Genomic DNA, 10,636 nt, shown 5'->3' with positions numbered 1-10,636 from the left:
TATTTATTTGAGGGATATCGATGGGATGATCTGAGATTAAGGTGTGTGTAAAGAGAACTATCAACTCTCTCTATTTCACACATTTAGCATCTAGCTATGAAGATGGGTTGATTCATGACAAGTCAACAACATGTCATCTCCTCTTTTACATGAACACACATTTAGTCAAAACAGAATTTGTTCGAAGATTAGTTTTTCATCATCACGTTGATTTCCTCACAGACGGTGACATTTCGTCATCGTCTCTTCTGAGATATGAAAACAATCGCTTGTAGATAACCACATTTGTTCTGAGTTTTCATTCACAAATATTAAAAAAGTTAAAATAGCAGTAGTGGCATCAAAACCCTTCCTTTATGAGCTGCAGAGGAGTGTATACATTCTCCCACACCACGCCGCTCCTCCGCTCCCTCCACTGGCTTCCGGTAACTGCTAGAATCCACTTCAAGACCCTGGTGCTTGCGTACCATGCTGCGAATGGATCTGGCCCTTCCTACATCCAGGACATGGTTAAACCGTACACCCCAGCACGTGCTCTACGCTCTGCATCAGCCAAACGACTCGCTGCACCCTCGCTGCGAGGGGGACCCAAGTTCCCATCAGCAGGAACACGTGGGTTTGCTGTCCTGGCTCCAAAATGGTGGAATGAGCTCCCATTGACATCAGGACGGCAGAAAGCTTACACACCTTCCGGCGCAGACTGAAAACTCATCTCTCTCGACTCCACTTCGAGCGATAGAACTACTAACAAAGAACTGCTAACAGAGCACTTATATACTAATAAAGGACTGGCTTATCTAAAGCCTGTTGAGTAGCACTTGAAATGTTTAGCTCTATGAAGCCTGATGTACTTTATGATTCTGTTTTCTTCAAGGTTGTGTCTTCCTGGTCGAACACTTATTGTAAGTCGCTCTGGATAAAAGCGTCAGCTAAATGTAAAGTATAACCCCGTGTGACCACCCTCCCCTCTCAGCTGTATCTCTCACAGCTGCTACCCAACCTGCTGATCCCAAAAGCTGCTGTTATTGTTGAGCCCGACCTCGTCTTTAAGTTAAACTTAGACCGACGCTGCTGAGCAGACCCTTTCTGCTGCTGCTGTGAAAACACGCTCGGTGTCTGCTGAAGGTAAACCTATACACGCCTCTCCGTGTTTGTGCAGCGGAGGCCTTTTTCTGCTTGTTTGAGGAGTTCCTCCAGCGGTCGGTGTCCAGAGGCGGCAGGAGGCTGAGGGAAGCCCGAGGTCGAGCTGGATCAGCAGCTTGGGAGAGACTTTAAAGAGCTTTGTGAAGATCTCAAGGTCCGAGATACAGAAGCTTCTCTTTGGGCAGACCACCTGCTGTTATATCGACCATACAGCTTTCTAAGATCACCCAACCATGTGCTCGCGGTCTCAGCTCGATGTTGAGATCAGCACGATATGAAGAACACATGTGGTGTCAGTTACTTGTTGAATGTGTCGAGTGTAGAAAGTATATTAGTCAGTTACGCCGAACTCTCAAAATAAGTGTATCTCCTTAGCGAAAGTTATCAGATTGCCCCACAGGTGCTTTGACTTTGAATAATCTCCCGTCTGACTCTCTACATGATTATGACAGTGGGGACATCAGGATGACTCTGAGGTTGAAAGTGGGGACATCAGGATGACTCTGAGGTTGACAGTGGGGACATCAGGATGACTCTGAGGTTGACAGTGGGGACATCAGGATGACTCTGAGGTTGACAGTGGGGAATCAGGATGACTCTGGGTTGAAAGTGGGGACATCAGGATGACTCTGAGGTTGACAGTGGGGACATCAGGATGACTCTGAGGTTGACAGTGGGGACATCAGGATGACTCTGAGGTTGACAGTGGGGACATCAGGATGACTCTGAGGTTGACAGTGGGGACATCAGGATGACTCTGAGGTTGACAGTGGGGACATCAGGATGACTCTGAGGTTGAAAGTGGGGACATCAGGATGACTCTGAGGTTGACAGTGGGGACATCAGATGACTTTGAGGTTGACAGTGGGGACATCAGGATGACTCTGAGGTTGACAGTGGGGACATCAGGATGACTCTGAGGTTGACAGTGGGGACATCAGGATGACTCTGAGGTTGACAGTGGGGACATCAGGATGACTTTGAGGTTGACAGTGGGGACATCAGGATGACTCTGAGGTTGACAGTGGGGACATCAGGATGACTCTGAGGTTGACAGTGGGGACATCAGGATGACTCTGAGGTTGACAGTGGGGACATCAGGATGACTCTGAGGTTGACAGTGGGGACATCAGGATGACTCTGAGGTTTCCGATGGAGGGTTTTAGAACGTGTTCTTGTTTGCGTCTCCAGGTGATCCGTAAGGTGAACAAACAGCACGCCTTCCTGGACGTGGACGAGCCGGTGTCTCAGCTCCATAAATGTGCCTTTCAGTTCAGACACGACCCCAACGCCTACCTGTGCTTATCCAACGACAACATCGTGCAGCACCTGGTCAGACTCCATCCCCCCTCTCCTCCTTCTCAAGCCTCCTCTCCTCCTTCTCAAGCCTTCTCCTTGTCAAACTTCCTTTCCTTTTCCTCTTTCTGAAAAGTCCTCTCCTTCTTCTACTTCCTCATCAAACTTCCCATCCTTCCTCTCCTTCTTTTCCTTCCTCACCTCCTTCTTCTCCTTCCTCTCCTTCCTCAAACGTCTCCTCCTTCTTCTCCAACATCCTTTCCTTCCTCTCCTTCTCAAACTGCCTCTCCTTCTTCTACTTCCTCATCAAGCTTCCCATCCTTCTTTTCTTCCTTCTCAATCGTCCTCTTATCCTTCTCAAAAATCCTTTCCGTCCTCCTCCTCTCCTCTCCTCCTTTTCAAACTTCCTTTCCTTTTCCTCCTTCTCAAAAATCCTCTCCTTGCTCCTCAAACTTCCTTTCCTTCCTCTCCTCCTTCTCAAACTTCCTTTCCTTCCTCTCCTCCTTCTCAAACATCCTTTCCTTCATCTCCTTCTCAAACTGCCTTTCCTTCTTCTACTTCCTCATCAAACTTCCCATCCTTCTTTTCTTCCTTCTCAAACTTCCTTTCCTTCCTCTCCTCCCTCTCAGATTTCCTTTCCTTCCTCTCCTCCCTCTCAAAAGTCCTCTCCATCCTCCTCTCCTCTAACCCCCCCTCCTCCTCTCTCCTCCCTCCTCTCCTCTAACCTTCCCTCTCTCTCCTCCATCCTCTCCTCTCATCTACCCCCCCCCTCTCTCCTCTTCTCTCCTCTGCTCTAATTCCTCCTCCTCTCCTCTCCTCTACCCCCCCTCTCTCTCCAGGCCTCCCCCAGCCTGACGGACCCCCTCAGAGTGGGTCTAAACGATGGTTCCTGTTGGACCATCATCGGTGTGGAGGTGGTGGAGTTCACCTTTAATCAGGGTTCCTCCTGCATCCTGACTCCTGTCACTCCGTTTCCTTTCATCTGCGGCTTAGAGGTGAGTTATGGAGGATCGGTTGTGCTGGATTTCATAGATTTCAGTACCAAAAATCAACCCCTAAAAACTGCAACTAATCCAGAACGAGTCCCGGCCCAAACAAAGAGAGTAGACCACCCCAGTTCTCAGATATCTGCACTCAGCAGCTCACAGAATCGATTTTAAATTGGAACTTAAAAAGCACTAAATGGTTTGGGACCCCAATATATGTCCGACATGCTTCTCTGTTACGAGCCAATCAGAGCTCTGAGATCATCGGGGACTTAGTAATTCCACCCTGGCTCAGAACCAACACCCCACAAATGGAACAAACTTCCCGAAAACGTAAAGTCTTCACCCACGCTGAGTTCTTTTATATCGAGGTTAAAAACACTTCTTTTTTTAGCGGCCTACCCAGAAGACTTGTTTTAGCACCTACCGTATTTACAATGTTGTTTGTAAACTATTCTGTATCTCTTTTATGCATGGTTTTTATGGTTTTGTCTTCTTATTAAGTGTTAATGATGATGTAAGCATTGCCTCTGTGTGTGAATATGTGCTTTATAAATAAACATACCTTACCTTACCCTAAAGACTATAAGAAAATAAAACAACGTGTGTGTTACTGCAGGTGAATGGCGGGGGACATGTTGCCATGCTGGAAATCTACGGAGAAAACTTCAGCTCTCATCTCAAAGTCTGGTTCGGAAACAGCGAGGCTGAGACCATGTTCAAGTGAGTCAACAGGAAACAGCGAGAATGTGAAATATGTTGAAGTCAAAAGACGTTTGAAAATACCCAGAAAACAAACAAAAAATACCCGGAAACCAATAGGAGGGAATACACTTAAACAGGCGTACAGTACGATATTACCTGCAGACAGAGCAACACGTTATTATATTTTATTGACCGCTTGTTGTCTGGCTGCCTTTAAAAGCCCGGGGCAACGTGGGAAAATACGTCGTTTATATCTTGCTTCACGTTTATATCAAGATAATGGGAGACATTTTGTTATTCAATTACTTTTTCAGACAATATTTGAAGTTTTTCTTTGAAATATTGGAGTTCTTTGGGCCTCATAGACTAATTTTAATAAAATATTTCGCATAGTTTGGGGAACGACTCATAGACATCTGAACTATCATCCTCCTTTTAGTCAGAGCCAGACGTTTTTTTGGGACCATTTGGATTTAAAGCTTTTTAAAATCTCTTGAGCATTATGTATGCGGGATGTAATTATTCTGTAATTATTTTTTAGGGATTAATTTATCTCCCTAAAAAGCACACACAGTCGGTTGTGAGAAAAAAGGAGTATAAAATCTTGAAAACTAGTTATTTAAATGATTTACTGATTTAAGATCAAATTTGAATCAGAAAAGTGGTAAATACTTGTAGCTAAAAAGGTACAAGTATGCCACCTCTCAGCCGTCCTTAAGTGCGTTCCTTCAGTAAATACTAGGGAGTACAGTATAAAGGGATAACTTTATGGAGTCTGAACTTTTCCTCTGAATCCCAAAGTTGACCGTCAGCCAAGTCTTGCAGTTATGTAAGATTGCATGATTAGTTACGGGGATTTTTGCTTTAACAATCAGTTATGGAGACTAGTCCCTGTTTTTATTTATTTATGACTGTAACGTGCTGCTTTAGAGGCACCAGGTGTACCGCCGCAGCACGAAGAGCAAATTAAAATTTTATTTTAAGTTAAGTGAGACTGCTCAGGTGGAGCTGGCTGCTCATAAAAGTTGGTTTTATAGCATATTAAGTGGCACTTCCACACCAAGTATTACATAGCCAAGCACGTACGACCCAAATGATATTACATTTGTCCCAGGATTTGAAAGTAGCTATTTTGCTTTGTTGAGGAATTTCAATAAAGAACAACAGACTCGTAGTTATGTCTGTCCTGCTGGAAACACGATAAAAAAGATGCCTTCAGGAACAGCTAATAAGTGTAATGTATAACTCGTGAAATGTCACAACATGTCAAAATATGTAACAATACGATACAGTGCTGCAGGGATGCCAATGTTTGTTGCCCAACCCTAAAAAGTAAGCATTGGTTTACCTCGAGCAAAGGTCAATGGGATTTTTCCATTTCATTTTGGATTCGTGCAGAAAGTAATTAACACCACTTTAGGATTTCTGAAGTAAATGGCTAATGTTGGGCTATAAAGGAACTACAGCACGGTCACATGACTTCACGCCACCACCGCTAAGCTAAAGGAGGCTAATGTTGGGCTATAAAGGAACTACAGCACGATCACATGACTTCACGTCACCACCGCTAAGCTAAAGGTGGCTAATGTTGGGCTATAAAGGAACTACAGCACGATCATATGACTTCACGCCACCACCGCTAAGCTAAAGGTGGCTAATGTTGGGCTATAAAGGAACTACAGCACGGTCACGTGACTTCACGTCACCACCGCTAGGCTAAAGGTGGCTAATGTTAGGCTATAAAGGAACTACAGCACGGTCACATGACTTCACCACCGCTAAGCTAAAGGTGGCTAATGTTGGGCTATAAAGGAACTACAGCACGGTCACATGACTTCACCACCGCTAAGCTAAAGTTAAAAAATTCCATCTCTATTGATATTGTTCCTGCTAAACAACAATAAAACATAACATCCCAAACAGTTTGACTGAGTTTAACTTTATGAACGTACCTGTATTTCTGTATTCTAAGAGTCCTAATGTCTTTCAAATGTTTGTTTTGACCAACAGACCTAAACGCAAAGATATCGAGTTTGCAATTACTAATGGAAAAGCTGTCACAAGTGTTTTTTTTTATAGTTTGCTTGATAATAACCTGATTATCCTGATTACTAAAATAGTTCAATAACTAATAATTTCAGCGTCTTTTTTTGATTTTCACATCTTTATTTGTTCTTGCCGTGGCTTTGTTAGTGCCCGAATCTCCTAGACTTGATTTGGGCCAAGAAGGCGAGCAGTTTAAACAAAAAATATCCTCGACAGTCATGACTTTAACTCTCCAAACGTACCTGTATTCATACGTTTCGAGAGCTCCGAGAAGCATAAAGGATGTTTTATTAAAAGCACTTCGAGGAGCTTTCGGGCAACAATCGTCTCTCTTACTGTGAGTTACAGAAACTTGAGATTCAGGCGCCCCCCTTTCAAAATCTCATGTGACGCATCGTGGATCAAAACGGCCTCTCTGACGTCAGAAAGCACCTCAGACCCCACAGTAAAGTGCTGAGGCATCGAAAGTCAGGGTCAAATACTCCTCCATCAGCAGCAGAGAGAGGAAAGCCGTATTTATACAACATCCACAATGTGCTGTTTGTACGAGAAGCTGCAGCCAATTAGAAACTGGATCCTTCACCGCCACGCAATCCACAGGAGAAGTGGAGGTTTGAATTAAATACCTTTATATATAGCGAGGAATGTATAAGAGGGCTTTGAAAAGTCTGTGCTGCTCACGAGAGTTTCATATCAACCACACAGCGGTGTTTAGTCTGTGGCGTGTAATTATCTGATTTACTTTATTTTCTCCCCGTTGTTGTTGTTATTGTTGCATCCTGCAGAGTCTCAGAAAAGTCAACAGGAGGGCAGATTATTGAACATAATAATCAAAATCATTTTTCTTTACACATTCTGTGTCCAAGTTGTTGAAATGTTTCTCATCTTCTTCTTTTAGAACCAAAACCAATATTATTAACTGTTATTTTCTAGAGCATTTTTTACAGCTCAAAATGCTTTTCAAGAATACGAAAACGCCAATGCAACTCATTTAAAGAAGGCGAAACAGGTATCATTTGAAATCCCTTTGGCAAACAATCTGTTATGTTATCACTCGTGAATACAGTGTCAAGACAGGAGACAATCGGAGATCTCCGGACACCAAAGTCGAGGATTTCTGAATGCAGAGATTTTGATGAAATTGGCACTTAACCTACGAACGGATGAACGACAGCTTTAATTCCTGAAATAACTAGTTTTGAAAAGTCTAGTAAAGATCTGTTTTCTTAGCTGGTATGGATTTTGAGCTGGAAAATGTATTAAAACCTGCCGGATTTTTGGCCAACAACTCATTAATCTTTAAAAGCATAATCCCCACATATTACCTCCACTGTATGATTTTGAAGGGTGAATGCAATCGGCAGTAGTTATGAGCTAATCTAATGCTATTAACGAACTACATCTTGGTCGTATGGTTACGCATCACCACTGCTAAGAAACTTGGACCATGACACAGAAGTTTCACACATTCACCAGTTGGGTATTTAGTGACATATTTTAAGTTGTTCAACAGTGGCCCCTAACCTTTTTTGCTCAACAGACCGAAACTTTAACATCTCTTCAGCGAACCACAGACCTAATTTCGGACCTCTAAGACATTCAAAGAAATGTTCGCTGTTTCATAAAAACTCTTTCTTTAACCTCTGTTTTCCCTCTCAGGTCTCCCCAGTCTCTGCTCTGCGTGGTTCCTGATATCTCCGTGTTCAGCGACGGATGGAGATGTCTTCGTCGAGTCCTCACCGTTCCTCTGGCTCTCATCAGATCGGACGGCCTGATCTATCGGACCTCCTTCAGCTTCACTTACACCCCCGAAATAAAGCCTCCCCCCAGCAGAGGAACATCAGGGGGAGGAAAGAGAGAGGGGGGGGACGGAGGGAGGACAGCAGGAAGACGTCCTGTTAGAAACCATCCATCAGGAGTTCACCAGAGCCAACTTCCACCTGTTCATACAGAGCTAGGTAGACCTCAAGTTGGTTCAATGGTGGAACTTTTTCAAAGAACATGACGCCTGTCAATCTCTTAGCAATCAAAATGAATTCAATCTCAAGTAGAAGTACAGATATTTGTGTTTAAAAATACTCTGGTAAAAGTAGAAGTACTGACTAAACTTCTTTACTCAAGTAAAAGTAAAGAAGTAAGGGCTTTGAAATGTACTTCAGTAAAAAGTACCCTTAGCTAGCAGCTGTTTTAAAGAGTACCTGACCTCCCTTTATATCAATAGAACAATAATGTCATTGTTAGCTAATGAATGTTTCCATGCTGAACAACGGCAACATGACAACGTTTCCATTGGTCCCTCTTCTTTAGAGAAGACCAGGAAGTGATGGATACACGGATCGTGTTCAAATCAATAGGCACGCAGTGACTCTAAAGAATAATGATCACGCACCACACACACATTCAGACTAAAGGAACCAGCTGTTTGGGAAATGAGAGAAGTAGAAAGTACAGGTATTTGAGTTCAACATGTAGGAAGTAGAAAGTACAGGTATTTGAGTTCAACATGTGAGAAGTAGAAAGTACAGGTATTTGAGTTCAACATGAGAGAAGTAGAAAGTACAGGTATTTGTGTTCAACATGTGAGAAGTAGAAAGTACAGGTACTTGAGTTCAACATGTGAGAAGTAGAACGTACAGGTATTTGAGTTCAACATGTGAGAAGTAGAAAGTACAGGTACTTGAGTTCAACATGTGAGAAGTAGAACGTACAGGTATTTGAGTTCAACATGTTAGAAGGAGAAAGTACAGGTATTTGTGTTCAACATGTGAGAAGTAGAAAGTACAGGTATTTGGGTTCAACATGTAAGAAGTAGAAAGTACAGGTATTTGAGTTCAACATGTAAGAAGTAGAAAGTACAGGTATTTGAGTTCAACATGTAAGAAGTAGAAAGTACAGGTATTTGAGTTCAACATGTAAGAAGTAGAAAGTACAGGTATTTGAGTTCAACATGTTAGAAGGAGAAAGTACAGGTATTTGTGTTCAACATGTGAGAAGTAGAAAGTACAGGTATTTGGGTTCAACATGTAAGAAGTAGAAAGTACAGGTATTTGAGTTCAACATGTAAGAAGTAGAAAGTACAGGTATTTGAGTTCAACATGTAAGAAGTAGAAAGTACAGGTATTTGAGTTCAACATGTAAGAAGTAGAAAGTACAGGTATTTGAGTTCAACATGTAAGAAGTAGAAAGTACAGGTATTTGAGTTCAACATGTAAGAAGTAGAAAGTACAGGTATTTAGGTTCAACATGTAAGAAGTAGAAAGTACAGGTATTTGTGTTCAACATGTAAGAAGTAGAAAGTACAGGTATTTGAGTTCAACATGTAAGAAGTAGAAAGTACAGGTATTTGAGTTCAACATGTAAGAAGTAGAAAGTACAGGTATTTGTGTTCAACATGTAAGAAGTAGAAAGTACAGGTATTTGAGTTCAACATGTAAGAAGTAGAAAGTACAGGTATTTGAGTTCAACATGTAAGAAGTAGAAAGTACAGGTATTTAGGTTCAACATGTAAGAAGTAGAAAGTACAGGTATTTGAGTTCAACATGTAAGAAGTAGAAAGTACAGGTATTTGAGTTCAACATGTAAGAAGTAAAAGTAAAAATTCGTCAGAAAGTAAGTAGTAGAGTAAAGTACTGATACCAGAAAGATTAAGCTACTTAATTACAGTAACTAAGTATTTGTACTCACCTACTTCCCACCTCTAATCATACTTGAATGTACCATTAATCCGATAAGAAAACAAGTTGTATTCAGAGGAAGGACAGCAGGAAGACGTCCTTTTAGAAACCATCAGGAGTTCACCTGTTCATGCAGAGCTAGGTAGACCTCAAGTCAATGATGAGAGGGAACTGTTTTTGGATCAATGGTGGACCTTTTTCAAAGAACATGACGCCTGTTTCTGGACCACAATATTCTTTCTTTGTCTTTTGATGTTGGGAGTTTGATACGATACGATAATACTTTAATGGTCAGATCAAGTCTGAAATTTGACTTGCATCACAGCAGCTCCATGAGTAACATCACCATAGACAGATATCAAGACACAATACATGAAAAACAACAAACATTTAACTTGCATTGATATGACTGAAATTATTGAAAAACAAGTCTTGCAAAGTATATGATGGGAACAAATACTATTTGTACAATATAGTGAGAAAGGCACAGTATGTAAATCAATTAATAACATACATTTGATTTAAATGTGTCTTTTGTGTAATTACTACCTTTGTTAAAATCTCTTAGCAATGAAAATAAATGGTAATCATATTTTAATGTACCATTAATCCGATACGAAAACGAGTTTTATTCGGAGGGAGGACAACAGGAAGACGTCCGATTTCACAGTTTTTGGATCAATGCTGGACCTTTTTCAAAAGAACTGGACGCCTGTTTCTGGACCACAATATTCCTTCTTCGTCCTTTTCATGTTGGAGGTTTGTTGCACCACAATATTACATTGA

At 41.8% G+C, this 10,636-nt stretch overlaps 1 protein-coding gene across 1 annotated transcript in view; it reads left to right on the top strand.

Moving 5' to 3' along the window:
- Positions 1-8,134, top strand: part of LOC117447344 (recombining binding protein suppressor of hairless-like protein) — a 23,622-nt gene extending 15,488 nt beyond the window's left edge. Inside the window, 5 exon segments of the mRNA XM_034084052.1 lie at positions 2,335-2,475; positions 3,279-3,434; positions 4,045-4,148; positions 7,836-8,037; positions 8,039-8,134. Coding sequence (XP_033939943.1) covers positions 2,335-2,475; positions 3,279-3,434; positions 4,045-4,148; positions 7,836-8,037; positions 8,039-8,134 — 699 coding nt within the window.
- Positions 8,135-10,636: the final 2,502 nt, after the last annotated feature.

This window comes from Pseudochaenichthys georgianus, chromosome 5 (assembly GCF_902827115.2).
Source record: "Pseudochaenichthys georgianus chromosome 5, fPseGeo1.2, whole genome shotgun sequence".
Classification (NCBI taxonomy): Eukaryota; Metazoa; Chordata; class Actinopteri; order Perciformes; family Channichthyidae; genus Pseudochaenichthys; species Pseudochaenichthys georgianus.
The sequence above is the reverse complement of the archived record's forward strand: the minus strand, read 5'-3'. Positions and strand labels throughout refer to the sequence as shown.